Genomic DNA, 16,510 nt, shown 5'->3' on the forward strand with positions numbered 1-16,510 from the left:
TTATACATTGTCGTGTTTCTTTAGAAATAAACAATGGACAAATAAAGTCTTTAAACGCTTCAGATGTAAAGTTAGTCGCTGTCAAACTGACGTCAAAATGAATGGCAGTCAATGGAATGCTAACGTCGGGTGATCGCTTTGTAGCATCAAAATGCCGCCATAGGAGGTTCGAGCTCTGAAGCAAAGCTTACCCCCTTGGTTGCGCCCATGAAAAATTTGCCAAATCTTCTCTACCAATGCCAAACAGCTTATTCTGCTATTGACTCGTTTGGTGTTTGGTGGATTGGATGATTGAAGTTTGAAGAAACAAGACATATTGGCAATTTAACAATTTATTCATTTCAGTTGTTGTCGTTGATATCTCCCACAGTAATGGTTGCTGTTCCTGTGGTTGACAAGCCATTTACTGCACCATCCATATCTTTGATTAGTACTGTCACCATATGCTTGTCTTTTGCCTAAAGAAATAAATGTGAAAAAATGATACCAGAAAAAGGTAAATAATATGTTAAGATGAGGCGAGAGACCAAGATTTTATAATTGTCGTATTTCAGAGTAAATCACAATATAATGGTGCTGGTGTTCACCTCTCTGTCCAGGGTGTTAGTTGCTGTGGTGATGACACCCGTTTCTGAGTTGATGGCAAACAGGTCTAACCCAGTTGTGAGAAAATACTTGATCTTGGTGTGGAGGCTTTCTGCTAGGTCTCTGTCTGTAGCATTCACCTTCCCCACCACTGTCCCTGTGGTGTAAAACATAATCATCGAGTTTATTATAAGCGACATTGAAAGTCAAAAACTGAGCATTACTGGTGTGTATTATATGTTCATCTGTTTTACCTGCGACGCTTTGCTCTGGCACAGTGAATTGTAGTTGGTCTACAAATGTTGGAGCGTTGTCATTCACATCATCTACAACTACTTTGATGTCCAAAGGTAAGTATGTCTCCATATTTGTGAGTTTGTCGAAAACTCTGATTGTTAACTGTGATGAAAAAAAGTCACTGATACAAGTTTAACCCACACAAAAATACCCAAAAAAAGTGCGAGCATATCATATGGTTTCGTTTATTTTCAATGTCAGATTAGTCATTTAAAGTGTGATGTACTGCGATGTCAAATATTAATGATTTCACTTAAGGGTCAAATCAACTTAATAAACATTCTGGTTTCACACTATAGCCCGAAATTGTTAATAAATTATAGTAACAGTTTAAATAGTTTTTTAGGCAAAAAATACCAAACATGACTGTACCTAGTTCCAACCTTGGGCCTTAGGAAATTGTGACAGTCATTCTTTTCTGTTAATGGCATTGTATAGACCTAGCAAATTGATGAGATTAATAAGGGATAAGGGAAATAATCATTAGTCGCTGGCCTGTTTCACACTCACTATAAACCATGGGAACTCTTCACGATCAATTGGCCCGTTCACCATCAACATCCCAGTGCCAGGGTTCAGACTGAACAATTCCAATGGATTCTGATTGACACCAGGTCCAGTGATGGTGTAGTACACTTGGTGCTTGGCTTCCGAGTCCGATACAATCTATAACAGAAACCAAAAAAAAATCAAACATGATAACAAAAAACTGTCCATCTGGTGCTTGTATAAAACCATCAAAGGAATTAATCACTACATAAAGTCAGTGGAAAGCAGGGGCAATTCTAGGATCAGACCTTTAGGGGGGCTCAGCCCCTAATGAGAATGTGACACAGATACAGTGCATGCAAAAGTGTTAACCCCCTAAATCAGTAATTTCATTAACCGATAATCTCTGAGCTAGCTACTGAACAACAATGTCAATGTTTTTTGACACTAATAAATAACACTATGATGGAACTAAACCTGACACTTTTATAAGTCACAGTAATAACGACCAATCTGACACAATGTTCTAACATTCAGCAATTTTAGATGCTTATGTTTCAATTTGGGTTCTAATCTGCGCCATGAAATTACCAACTTCTTCTCTGGGGAGTACCAACGTTAAACTTCACAACCGCACTCCTGCTCTCCCTCTGAAAGATTAGATAGAGACTCCGCCAAAGGTGAAAGTCTGGCACAACCACCTCCGATTGGCCAAAACTATGTTTCTGTTGACCCTTCACTGGGTTACAGGCATCTATATCTATGGTTACAGGTGCATTGCATTGGCTACAGCGACACAGGATATTAGACCTGTTCCAAGCCCTTTGAACCTGTAATTGTTGGTCCTCTGTCACTAACAGACAAGTTCGTAACTCACTTAAAGCACTAAAATTGATTTTTTTTTAAAGTTTTTTGATATTATAATTTTTAGGGGAGCTGAGATGAAATTTTAAAAAAGGGTCTAAAATCGCACATGGTGGTAAGTAAAGTAATTAATCGGTGTGTGAACATAATCTGGGTGGGGGCAACGTGAGAAAAGTGAGGCAAGTGCAGCAACAGGAAAGTGAAGAGAATGTGTGGAATGGTATTGAAAATGCTGTGCTAAAGATTTAAAGGTCATTTAATGCAAATCTAATACACTACAATGTTATAATTTACCTATATTTTCAAGATTAAGATTACCTTTTCAATGTTTCTTGGAAAAGGTCCTTTACCATTCTCTAAAATGTTGAAGGGTGGAGGACTCCGTCTCTTGGAGCGTTTCAGGAAGCCTGTGGGCTGTGACATGCAAACAGGTCAGGAATGTTAAAAAAAGAAACTAAACAAAAAAAGGTACTTCTGACATGTTTAACCTGCTGTAAACGGTTACAAGCATGCATAGTCGTACCTTTTTTTCCCGTATTGCACTGTGGACAAGATGAACTACCATCTCACTTTCCAGTCCACTGTTGTCCCGAGCCCACACAGAAAATGTCCGCCCTCCTGGTGCCACTGATACAGGCGTTACAGCTACTATTGCTCTATTACTCGTTATTGTAAAACGTTGGTCCTCCAAAGTTAAGTGCATTGATTCGGTGTCGCAGTTGGCAACTTCAACTGAAAACCAAGAGAGGGAAAGTGGAACGGTGGAAAGGTAAAAGGCGGCTACAAAACAAAAGTCGATTCAACCTGGGATGGAGAAAACTGTTTGATAAATAATTAATGAACAAATAATAAGTGCAGTAGGATACCTGTTGTGATTGTGTATCCAGCCGGAATCGTGTCTGGCACAATTATGTACAGAGACTTCGGGATAAAACACGACTCCACACGGGACAACATCTGAAGTAAAAAGTCGATCTTAAAGTGAGTTTCGAATAGGCTTATCGAAAAATAAAATAAAAAAGAATGGAAAGTTTTACTTTAATAGCAATTGCATAATATCAATAGGCTACTTCTCTTCAGTATTAACAGAAGTTAGAAGCTTAACACGATGCTCTAACGTTACATTTGTATCGGTAAATACTTTTGTATCAGAGGATATCAAACACAAATGGAAGCACTTACCAACACCAGGCAAATGTTGAAAATTAAAACGTTCGCCATTTTTGAAAACTTTTCATTGACTTTGTCCGTATGGAGGAAGCTCCACAGACAGTAAATCGTCCAACAGTTGATGGATTTGTGTCGGCGTCAGACGAAGAAACTTGTCAATTCCTGCACTCTGAATAAAGGACAGCCAGCCTTCACTGTGAGCGCGATATCTAGCTGTTGATATTGGCCGTGAGTCAAATGAACTATCATCACTCTTGGCAGTTTCTGCCCCATAGATTAGCACCCTATCCTTGGGAAGTGGTGGTCAGCTTCAATCTCACTTTAGTTACAATGAGCATGGTGGTGCAATGAGAAGCCAGATCTTGTTAGATAAGTGACACCAAATATCAGTGAAGATGAATAAAAGCATGCAATAACCGTACAGTCTGGCATATGCCACATTGGAGCACTATAAGGCTCCTGCCACAAATTGTCTCATTACTTCACTTTAAATGGGCTGTCGTGATTCCCCAGCTTAATTGAAGTGATTTCAGGTGTTTGGTTACACTTGTGATAGACAGAGGAAGTGTCTTGACTGAAATATATATATAATATATATATATATATATACATATCCGATATAAGAGGGTAAGTGTGACACCTAGTGGCACTGACAGTAACATCTTGTATTTATAACAGCTTTTTCATGAGGAAAACACAAATAAATCCTGTATGATTAGTGACACGTAAATTATTTTTTAACAATACATGATTACAGTCAGTTCAATGACTACATCACAATAATTTGAATAAGGCCTGTTGCATGCAGACACACACATTCAGGGATTTAATTGTTCACAAACCAATTTAAATTCCATATATACTTGACCTGGTTTGTGCTTTCCCAAGACACACAATGAAGAAATTACTTTGTCATGTGCATTCATAGCAACTGAAATATCTCGCACATGGCATATAAAACTATAAATCCTGAGGCCAAAGTCAACAGGGGGTTAAGAAGTTTCTGTGCACCACTTTCTTGGCAGCTGAAGGCACAACTCCATATTGAACTCAGATGGAGCCAAGTGTCCTCAGACTCTCTGGTGGAGGGTGAAAACACCCTATCTGGAGAGATTGTTTTTCGCAGTATGCCGAAAACTAATTACAAGCATCTTTACAGAAGTGACTGGAAGTGATGGCTCAAGCAGCTCTGATAAGGGTGGACACAAAGTGCTATATTGAATTATGTGGCTTATCAGTGCCATTGGTTTACATAGGGATGCACTTGATAATTCTCAAAGAAATTATCTAAAACTCTTGTTTGTTGTCGTTTTAATTGCTGTGAAGGTATTTTTGTCATGCAGCTACCATTACACACACACACACACACACACACACACGCCATATGTTATGACAGCTGACCATGTTGTTTTGTGCAGTAGGCCTTTACAAAGATGTTTCTTTTGCACTATCTATGTTTTGTGTGAACATAAGCCAGTGTACAGTAGTGAAAGAGTAAGGCCAAATGAGGCATCTTATCGTATAAGATTTGATACTGGCACGTCAAACTCTTTCCTCCCTGGTCCTCAGTTTGGACTCCCATGATACATTTCACATCCATTGAATGGTATGCGTCTATAAATAAGCTATGTGTCAAATGAGCTAAAGTTGTTCAAGTAACTCCTAGGCCTTAATGCTGTCATCACTGTGGCCTGTTGGGTAGTAGGAGCACAACAGAGAGCATGAACTCTCATATCCAGCATGTTAAATATCTGACTGGCCCATGGTAACCATGGTAAATACTTTGGATGGAACTCAGAAATGGGTGGAATTTGAATCATTGCAGCTTTTCATTTCAGATTTCTGGAATACCAATTATACAAAAAAGCTTTTATTTCTGCAGAGGATAGTAATTCAAATGAAAAAAAAGACTTTTTATTGGTAAAACAGGAGTAACCGAGCTGTCGTCTGTTCTTGGAGTGCCTTCTTTATTTGGGTTAACTGATTATTTTTCATTATTATGAGTTAAGTGACTTTTCAAGATTCTCCTAATTGGCCCCGGTGGGATTTTGAACAAAACCCCTTGATGTTCCCATCTCGTTCCCATCCTCCCATAATTGTAACAGTATTATTGTAATCTGTGCAGATAATGTTGTCACTGACATACCTGCAAACTCAGAAGGGCTAAAAAAGGTGACACATTTTACAGCAATATTTAATAAATTCATAAACATTTCAAATCAAATTGTTTTCTGCAAACTTCACCAGATTCTTGCCTGCCAAAGTCCTATTATTAAATAATAAAACAGTAAAGCAACATGAAAATCACCACAGTGGTAGTCAATGAGATGTAGAACAAGAATCTGGTGGAGTTTGCAGAAAACAATTTGATTTTATTTATTTTATTATGAATATTTTTTTTTAAGTCTGCCGACACCAAGCGCATATACCTTGAGCCTACCACGCAACCTCCTGTACACGCGCAATAGATTAGTGCTAAATAAAGATCATACTGTAAAATGGGGTCCAAGCTGTAAGCAAAGCCTTTAGGGCATATAGTTGAGTTACAGTTAACTTTGAAATACTTATAGTATAGTACACCTGTTCAATAACTATTTTATTTCATAAATTATATTTGAAATCCCCTTAAATTAAACCAAGACTTCTATAAAACTACATCTGCTACAGTAGCACACGTTCACTTAGAGACACATTCTTTAATGACCATGTAAAGTTACAACTTCAATAACTTAATAAACACATATGGGAATATCAAGATTTCATTGCAGGATCAAGGACATTTTTCTGATCCTTTTAGCTTTTTCTTTTTCTTGTATGTCTAGTCAGTCTTGTATTCAAACAGTTCCAGGCAGTGTCAGCTATAGCCTACCTCACTCATCACATTCCCGCCCTCGCATTGACTTTCACATGATTACTGGCAGTTTATTGCAACAACCTCGGTGACGCGCAGGGCTGAAACTACACCCAATCAACGGTCGAGAGCTGCAGAGGATTGTGATTGCACAGATGAATACTGTATGATTTGGAAAACCAGTGAAAGACATTCAACATTATTGTCTAAAACTGGTAAAAGTTCTAAGCATGCAAATAGAAATGAAGTATGTTCATGTAAAATATTAAAGAAGGCAGTTTTATTATTGTCTTATACCATTTAGGTATTTACTTGTTTTATTTTTCTTAAAAGAAAATTGTTATCAAAACTATTAAATTAAGCAAGCATTTGCAAAAATGCAGAATTGTATGATTTACTGTGAACACAGATTATTAACATTAACCAAAATACCCAATGCTGTTACTCTTACAGTAGATAGAAAACCCTGCAGCCCTTCACTGCATATTTCAATACAACGATCAATATAACAACCCCCCAACCTTCTTATACAATGTGAAGCAAGTATGCTAATGGATGGATAGATGGGAAACCAAGACCCTGAAGGCAAATACGTAACACACGGCACAAAGTATGTACAACTGACAGCATTCTGCATAGTTTTCAGTGCAAAATACCTTTACCAAAAAGCAGCAAAACAAACTAACAAAAAGTGATAGCAGAGCAGTGTGCACACACTGACGCCACCTACTTGTTCTTTTTCTCATTCATGTTAAGGGGGAATACCAAGCATTCAGATCCCAGGCCTGTCTATATCCTGTACAGTGAAAAGTAAACATCATTATTTTTGAGCTTCATTGTTCATGTCTTTCTGCAGACAGCTCCTAGAGTTTTGAACTTTGGTCCGAGCGTGTTCAGGAAGTCAAGGTTATCGTTGTCGCCAAAGTCGCTGCAGCATCCCACAGAGCCAGCTGCAGAGCCTGCCCCCTCAAAACCGTAGGAGTGGATGAGGTCATCTGCGTACCGTCCATCCTCTGTTCCAAAATAGGCCAGCTTCTGCAAGACAGAGTGGAAGGGAGAAGGAAGCGTGTTGTTACTCAGTGTGGACTAAGCCTGAGCGATAGGAGGGGAGATACTACACAATGTGATAATAACACAAAGCTGCTCAGGATATGATTGGAAGTCCGACATTACACAGAGAAACAATTTCTCTCACCAAGAGAAATAATAAAGTTTACGGAAGATACTATTATGACTTAGAGATCAAGATTATATTACATGTGAGAGTTACCTAAGCTCTTAAAGATAACCAAGTAGTTATTACATCTTAGAGAATGAAAAGTGTACACATCTGGACAGATTTAATTCTGCCACTTTCTCCCACGTTTGTGCTTCTTTCCACTCTTAGACACCCCAATTTCCTTTTTATGATAAAACAACATTACCTGGTTTATATAGCGCCCATTTGTTTGCCAGTTGTGAAGAAAGGTTGTGTCCTGGGCGAGGTATCTGTTGTCAAAGTTTGTACCCTTACCCACACCAAACAGTCCAGACTGAGTACCAAATTGGTTATCATACTGGCCAGAATAGTACTCTTGTGTATCGGATGTGACAACACCGGCCCCATACATCCCATTCCCATGTATGCTTTGGCCTCCGATTGTGCTGGAGCTCTTGTTCCCAGTCCATCCTGCATTCACCCCCTTAACTGAGCCCTTCACTGCTTGGTCAATCCCAGTAGTGGGAATAGTGATGAGGCTGGAATCCTGTAGAGAAAAACAATTTAAAAAAAAAAAAAAAAGAGAAAGTAACAATTAAATAAATTAGACAAAAGAGAAGAAAACATAGTATGAGTATGAGCCCAGGCAATGCTTTAATTGTTATGTTCTTACCACTTCGTCCCCTGGGGACTCGGTATTTGATTGGAGCAGGATTCCACCACTGTCTCCTGCATCTTCAAATTCTATTTTCTCTCTCTTTGTCACACAGAAAAATGCAAGCAGTAGGCCTGCAATAACAAAAGATGCTTTTAAAAATAAATGCACAAGGAGTGCATTTTATAACAAACAGTGCTTCACGTATGGTAAGTATCACAAGAGTGAGCATAATGGCATTATAATTTACATGCTTAAGCACACACATTCTGCTTATTATCTACACAGTGTAGCCTACACAATTCTGCTGGAAATAGCATAGCAGTGGGGGACTCACCGAGCAGTAGGAGGAGGAGCAGAGGCAACAGCATAGCCAGTAAAGCCAGTGGCCCTAATGACACAGAGTGGTCCTTGTCCAAGCAGGCTCCATTCCTGCACTGGCAGATCCTCACTTTCGCCGTCTGTGTTTTACCAAAGCCCTGCAGATCTGTAATATCTATGGGAACCTGGTATATCCCTGTAGGGAGCTCTTGGATGTGCCGCAACATAACCGCTGTGCCTGAGGAGGAAACACGTGTACAAAATTATAAAGAGTCTTCCAGTTTCTCCAAGAAATAGCACTGTTCAGAACACAAAAGTTATTTTTTCAGGACAGATCAAAGTAAGTGTTCATTATGATGTTTAAAAAAAAATAATAATAATACTGTAATGTAATTTTTGTATCAAAATATTCACCCACTATAATAAACAAAAACTTGAACACAGCATACAAATTGGTTGCAATCACAAATAGAATAAAAATGACTTCTACACCCACTTAAACATCAGCAAACAATGTCAAAACAGTCAGTATGCAAAATCTTATTTAATGCATTGCCAATACAGAAAAATCTGTCTAAAGAATCAGGATGTATACTCTGTATGTCCCAAACACATACTAGAGCACAACTGATAAATTGGAAGGTAAATGGTATTGTCTATATCATATCTTATCATACATATATTGTATCAGCACATATGTCACCTAATGAGAAATTACTAAACAAAAGATATGTTTGCAGCACTTTATAAACAGTCAACATTACATAGTTTGTCCACCAGAGAGCACAAGTTTGTAAAATGTCCCACTCAGTACATATTAAGGTCCCAATTAAATAAAAGAAATTTAATCAAAAAATGTTTATGCTTTGCATTTATGTTAAAAATATATTGTCTCGTTATCAGATTTTTAAAACTCTCATATCTTTCTAGTGCTGGAAAGTAACTACTTACATTTCCAGAAGTACTGTACTTCTGCTAATTTATTTGTCTACTTTACTATATTTAAAAGGCATTTTTTGTAGTTTTTACTCTTTTATTATATCTATACTTTTATTTGACAGCAAACATAAAATAAGCTCTTAAAATATGATATAAAGTAAACTACCTGCATCAATGATAGTGATCCAGTAGCGTAATATATATAATGTACGGCTCATTCTGCTGCATGACATGTACTTTTACTTTTGAAACTATAAGTACATTATGCCGATGATACTTTTTGAATGCAGGACTTTAACTTGGAATTGTGTATTTTTACAGTGTGCTCTTGCTACCTACTTAAATGATCTGAAATTCTCATCCACCACATATTGGTATCAGCCTCAAAAACATAATTATCAGTCAAGCTTTATGCCTGAGTCTGGCTCGTTCACGTGTTTTGATCCTAAACATAATGCTGTGAGTAGTTTGCACATTTCTTTTACAGATGTTTCAATAATGTTTTGTTAATGTCTCAAGTATTTTTTTGTATTTTGTTTGAAAGACATTCTTTATAAGATGTAGTTCAAATAAAGGTACAACCACCTACCATTAACTTTTGTCAAGGACCATTTGCCATCATGATCGTGTGGCAGACTAAAGCTGAAGGGGTCAGAAAAGGGTCTCTGGTCTTTGTCTTCAGCCACAACCAGCACTGAGCCGAGCTCTCCTTCCTTCTCACACAACACCATGTCGGGGGTGGGGAGCACTGGCAGGTTGTCGTTGACATCCTCCACCACAATGATGACTGTTCCTGTTCCTGTTTTGGAGCCTGAAATACATTGGAATTACATTAGAAATGATGCAATATAATTTAAAAAAGGCATGTCGACACTGAGGAAAAAAAACTTGATAGACCAAGTTGGTCGCATTGTGCTTTCACTTGGGTGTAAATTATGACGACATTTTAAATTCTAACAAGCATCTGGGATGTGAGCCCAATTTTCACCATCACATCAGAGAATTGAGAGTCATCAGAAATGACTTGTCACATCCCATCGTAATAACAGGTGTTCCCACGTGAGACAAAGTCAGGACATGCTGTTTGTTCAGACAGATACTGCTGAGGGTGGAGCTGTTGTTCCTGATTACTTTCTAACAATACCATCAAAAGGCATTAAGTGGTGATGTCTCTGTTAATTTGGCATGTATACTTCACACTTTCCCATACCACAGTTCTTGGTGACAGTTTGATTTATATTTGCCAAACCCAACGGAAACACAGTGAGCTTATAAAACCAGTAATAGATGTGAGTCAAGAATTAGTCAACAGCGCAGGGTTGAGGCCTCTTCATCAGTCAATCAGCTTCAGCAGTATTATGGAAGTATGGGAGATGTACTTGAGCTTATGCTATTATCTGAGAAATAAAAGTATGTTTCTTTTTCTGTCATAATGGAGTCCATGGCTTATATAAGTCATTAAAAGGATATGTTTAGCCTTTACAAGCAACTTACTAGCATCAACAGCCTTCATGGTGATGTTGTAAATTCCATTTTGGACAAACGGTGACTCTCTGTCAATTGTGTTGGCCACTCTCAGCTCTCCATTATTTCTGTCGACATTGATCCAGGAGGCTGGGTCTGTGAGCTTGTAATACCTGAGAGAGGGTGGAAAAAGTACTTGTGTATTCTTCAGCAGTGAATGTCTGTCCTCCAGTGTTTAAGAGAAGTAACATATACTGTACTTGAGTTAGGATCTTGAGATTTAGTTGCAATTGTGTCTTTTATCAGCCATATTGTAACACAGGAAAGCTAATTATTTTAAAACCAATATGAAGTAAGAATGCTTACTTGATGCCATTGCTGCTCTTGGTCTCAGGATCCGTAGCTATGTAACTTCCTATCAGTGTGCCGTTTGGTGTGTTCTCTTTGACAGTGAAGCGGATGGTAGGAGCTGAGAATGCTGGACCCTCATCTTCATTGATGACATTGACATCCACAGGAATGGACCTCAATTGGTCCGTGGTACCACTCAGCTCAGCTTGATTACGTGCCACAATCTCAAGCTTTACATTTTGGTTCTGCTCATAATCTAAGGGCTGGAAAAACAGGGAAGGACTCTCTATATCATATGTTTTCATATTTTTTTTGACAGTGCATATTAATAGATATTTCTGTAAATATGCCAGATTTAGCCAAAAGGCTAGTTTTCATGTGCAGTCCCTGGCCAAATGTTACAATAGGCTCCCTAAAAAGCAGATAAATAAAATGATATATTGATTTATAAATTTTTTTTAAATAATACGAAATCTCACTCACCTTTGCGACATAAAGAAGCCCCTCGTTGGTTTTGGGGTCAGTATCTATTCTGAAATGTCCATTTTCATTTCCTTTACTAATGATGAATTTCGAAATCCAGTTTGGTGTGTTTATTAAATCCTTATCTTCAACGGGAATTCGGAGGATGAGTTTTTCGCTTTCATTTTCATTGACATCAATTGAATACTACAGTAAACAAAAAGTTGTTACTTATTAAATCAGATAATCAGTGTTTTAGTAAAACAGTTTAAAACACACTGGTAAAGACTTAATATAACATGCACCTATTGGGTTTAATTTTACAGTCACAAAACATTAAGACATCATTTCAAGATGTGCAATCTTTTTGTAAGTGATCGCTAGTCACTTACGGATGTTTTTGTGAAAGTGGGCACGTTGTCGTTGATATCTCCCACAGTAATGGTTGCTGTTCCTGTGGTTGACAAGCCATTTACTGCACCGTCCATATCTTTGATTACTACTGTCACCATATGCTTGTCTTTTGCCTAAAGAAATAAATGCAACAAAATGATACCAGAAAAAGGTAAATAATATGTTAAGATGAGGCGAGAGACCAAGATTTTATAATTGTCGTATTTCAGAGTAAATCACAATATAATGGTGCTGGTGTTCACCTCTCTGTCCAGGGTGTTAGTTGCTGTGGTGATGACACCCGTTTCTGAGTTGATGGCAAACAGGTCTAACCCAGTTGTGAGAAAATACTTGATCTTGGTGTGGAGGCTTTCTGCTAGGTCTCTGTCTGTAGCATTCACCTTCCCCACCACTGTCCCTGTGGTGTAAAACATAATCATCGAGTTTATTATAAGCGACATTGAAAGTCAAAAACTGAGCATTACTGGTGTGTATTATATGTTCATCTGTTTTACCTGCGACGCTTTGCTCTGGCACAGTGAATTGTAGTTGGTCTACAAATGTTGGAGCGTTGTCATTCACATCATCTACAACTACTTTGATGTCCAAAGGTAAGTATGTCTCCATATTTGTGAGTTTGTCGAAAACTCTGATTGTTAACTGTGATGAAACAAAGTCAATTTTACAAGTTTAACCCACACAAAAATACCCAAAAAAAGTGCGAGCATATCATATGGTTTCGTTTATTTTCAATGTCAGATTAGTCATTTAAAGTGTGATGTACTGCGATGTCAAATATTAATGATTTCACTTCTGGTTTCACAGTATAGCCGAAACTGTTAATATAATTTATTAACAGTTTAAATCGTTTTTTAAGGCAAAAATACCAAACATGACAACTTGGGCCTTAGGAAATTGTGACAGTCATTCTTTTCTGTTAATGGCATTTTATAGACCTAGCAAATGATGAGATTAATAAGGGATAAGGGAAATAATCATTAGTCGCTGGCCTGTTTCACACTCACTATAAACCATGGGAACTCTTCACGATCAATTGGCCCGTTCACCATCAACATCCCAGTGCCAGGGTTCAGACTGAACAATTCCAATGGATTCTGATTGACACCAGGTCCAGTGATGGTGTAGTACACTTGGTGCTTGGCTTCCGAGTCCGATACAATCTATAACAGAAACCAAAAAAAAATCAAACATGATAACAAAAAACTGTCCATCTGGTGCTTGTATAAAACCATCAAAGGAATTAATCACTACATAAAGTCAGTGGAAAGCAGGGGCGATTCTAGGATCAGACCTTTAGGGGGGCTCAGCCCCTAATGAGAATGTGACACAGATACAGTGCATGCAAAAGTGTTAACCCCCTAAATCAGTAATTTCATTAACCGATAATCTCTGAGCTAGCTACTGAACAACAATGTCAACGTTTTTTGACACTAATAAATAACACTATGATGGAACTAAACCTGACACTTTTATAAGTCACAGTAATAACGACCAATCTGACACAATGTTCTAACATTCAGCAATTTTAGATGCTTATGTTTCAATTTGGGTTCTAATCTGCGCCATGAAATTACCAACTTCTTCTCTGGGGAGTACCAACGTTAAACTTCACAACCGCACAACTGCAACTTCACAACCGCACTCCTGCTCTGAAAGATTAGATAGAGACTCCGCCAAAGGTGAAAATCTGGCACAACCACCTCCGATTGGCCAAAACTATGTTTCTGTTGACCCTTCACTGGGTTACAGGCATCTATATCTATGGTTACAGGTGCATTGCATTGGCTACAGCGACACAGGATATTAGACCTGTTCCAAGCCCTTTGAACCTGTAATTGTTGGTCCTCTGTCACTAACAGACAAGTTCGTAACTCACTTGAAGCACTAAAATTGATTTAATTTTTTTTATATATATATATATATCATTTTTAGGGGGGCTGAGATGAAATTTAAAATGTAAATCACCTAAAATCACCCATGGTGGAAAGTAAAGTAATCTAAAGTGTATCTGGGTGTGTGAATAACATAATCTGGGGGGGGAGGTGAGAAATGTGAGGCAAGTGCAGCAACAGGAAAGTGAAGAGAATGTGTGGATTTGTATTGCAAATGCTGTGCTAAAGATTAAAAGGCCATTTAGTGTAAACCTAATACACTACAAGGTTCTAATTTACCTATATTTTCAAGATTAAGATTACCTTTTCAATGTTTCTTGGAAAAGGTCCTTTACCATTCTCTAAAATGTTGAAGGGTGGAGGACTCCAACGTCTCTTGGAGCGTTTCAGGAAGCCTGTGGGCTGTGACATGCAAACAGGTCAGGAATGTTAAAAAAAGAAACTAAACAAAAAAAGGTACTTCTGACATGTTTAACCTGCTGTAAACGGTTACAAGCATGCATAGTCGTACCTTTTTTTCCCGTATTGCACTGTGGACAAGATGAACTACCATCTCACTTTCCAGTCCACTGTTGTCCCGAGCCCACACAGAAAATGTCCGCCCTCCTGGTGCCACTGATACAGGCGTTACAGCTACTATTGCTCTATTACTCGTTATTGTAAAACGTTGGTCCTCCAAAGTTAAGTGCATTGATTCGGTGTCGCAGTTGGCAACTTCAACTGAAAACCAAGAGAGGGAAAGTGGAACGGTGGAAAGGTAAAAGGCGGCTACAAAACAAAAGCCGATTCAACCTGGGATGGAGAAAACTGTTTGATAAATAATTAATGAACAAATAATAAGTGCAGTAGGATACCTGTTGTGATTGTGTATCCAGCCGGAATCGTGTCTGGCACAATTATGTACAGAGACTTCGGGATGAAACACGACTCCACACGGGACAACATCTGAAGTAAAAAGTCGATCTTAAAGTGTTAAAGTTTCGAATAGGCTTATCGAAAAATAAAATAAAAAAAGTGGAAAGTTTTACTTTAATAGCAATTGCATAATATCAATAGGCTACTTCTCTTCAGTATTAACAGAAGTTAGAAGCTTAACACGATGCTCTAACGTTACATTTGTATCGGTAAATACTTTTGTATCAGAGGATATCAAACACAAATGGAAGCACTTACCAACACCAGGCAAATGTTGAAAATTAAAACGTTCGCCATTTTTGAAAACTTTTCATGGACTTTGTCCGTATGGAGGAAGCTCCACAGACAGTAAATCGTCCAACAGTTGATGGATTTGTGTCGGCGTCAGACGAAGAAACTTGTCAATTCCTGCACTCTGAATAAAGGACAGCCAGCCTTCACTGTGAGCCTGAGCCGCGGTATCTATCTGTCGCTACTGGCCGTGAGTCAACACAGACACACCTTGGTTGCCACACCCAGACTCTCCCTATAAGCTCCGCAGGCGAAAGCACCTTTGGGCTGTGCTCAGTGTTGCGTTGCTATTGTAACATAGTGAACACGTCAACTCGTAACGTTTGCATTTATATATATTTTTTCTGCCAGCAGGGGGAAATATTGCTTAAATATTCTGCCAGCTGAAGTTATTCTGAGCATCAAAACCAAGCTAAATACTACAATTTCCCATGGAATTGTATTATTGTTGTACTATATGATATACATATGTTTATAAAAGCACTTGCATGTATATTATATTGATTTCTATAAATCTTGTGCAGGTGCTTTAAGTTATGTAAGCCACAGAGGAACAATAAGTGTCCATGTTTTAGAATTATCTGGCATTATCCTTGGTACAATTACTTGTTCGTTTGTCTGCATGTTTTTCTGGTCTGAGAAACCTGTCCCAGGTCAACACACAGATGCCTGCATGCCCCTCCTCTCTCTTCTGCAGCTCCACTGAAGCATTCTGGTAAGAGGAACAGAATTGGTCTTCTCACTTAGCGCCACAGGAATGTGTGCTGAATGAAGCCTGCTGTGGGGGAGGCTCTGCTCCCACAGCGACTGCTCACTATCTCTATAAACTGCTGATAAAAAGTGAGAGTGGACAAAGCCAGCAACACTGGGCCTGTGTCCTTGTCCATATCCCAGTCCCCGGATCTACTGTAATGGGGTAGGCCTGGTTTAAAAGTACATAGGGAAGTCGGACTACGTGGGGCGGCAGGAACAGGAAAGGTGAGAAAAATGTCAGGAAGACTTGCGCTGCTGTGAGTCATGGGCGTGGACATAATGAAAGAGTCTTAACAGAAAATACAAAACAGACTCAGCAAAAATATGGCACTCCAACACTAAATTGAAAGTTACTTATGGTTGTACTCAGGCTTCAGTGTGTGTATATAGTACACAGAATAAGTATGTTTGAACAGAAACTCATTGTGTTTCTGCCTATTCTATTGGTGACAGATGTCTGACCTCTCCCTCCCACACTGTCCACTCATTGTGATATACTGTGGTCAAATCAGTCACTTCAGATCCTGTAAATAACCAAAGCATTACCTAATGACTTCTCTACTGAATAGTACAGTTTGAAGGAAGCTAACGAATCATTT

The 16,510-nt window shown here is 38.5% G+C and overlaps 2 protein-coding genes across 2 annotated transcripts; both read right to left on the reverse strand.

Moving 5' to 3' along the window:
- Positions 1-341: 341 nt before the first annotated feature.
- Positions 342-3,604, reverse strand: LOC144526699 (desmocollin 2-like protein). The gene is made up of 8 exons (XM_078264318.1): positions 3,418-3,604; positions 3,102-3,192; positions 2,759-2,967; positions 2,554-2,649; positions 1,393-1,548; positions 840-984; positions 588-742; positions 342-458 (listed from the first exon to the last, which is right to left on the reverse strand). Exons 1-8 carry the CDS (start codon positions 3,454-3,456, stop codon positions 342-344), a joined length of 1,008 nt encoding a protein of 335 aa, XP_078120444.1. The 5' UTR covers positions 3,457-3,604.
- A 2,482-nt stretch (positions 3,605-6,086) lies between these two features.
- On the reverse strand, positions 6,087-15,433 carry dsc2l (desmocollin 2 like). Its single transcript, XM_078263904.1, has 16 exons — positions 15,126-15,433; positions 14,807-14,897; positions 14,464-14,672; positions 14,256-14,354; positions 13,065-13,220; positions 12,555-12,699; positions 12,303-12,457; positions 12,039-12,173; positions 11,668-11,853; positions 11,200-11,447; positions 10,864-11,006; positions 9,959-10,180; positions 8,447-8,668; positions 8,128-8,243; positions 7,681-8,001; positions 6,087-7,291 (listed from the first exon to the last, which is right to left on the reverse strand). The coding sequence occupies exons 1-16, from the start codon at positions 15,162-15,164 to the stop codon at positions 7,097-7,099; spliced, it is 2,682 nt and encodes an 893-aa protein (XP_078120030.1). The 5' UTR covers positions 15,165-15,433; the 3' UTR covers positions 6,087-7,096.
- Between the last annotated feature and the right edge of the window lie 1,077 nt (positions 15,434-16,510).

Source organism: Sander vitreus, chromosome 12 (genome assembly GCF_031162955.1).
Source record: "Sander vitreus isolate 19-12246 chromosome 12, sanVit1, whole genome shotgun sequence".
Classification (NCBI taxonomy): Eukaryota; Metazoa; Chordata; class Actinopteri; order Perciformes; family Percidae; genus Sander; species Sander vitreus.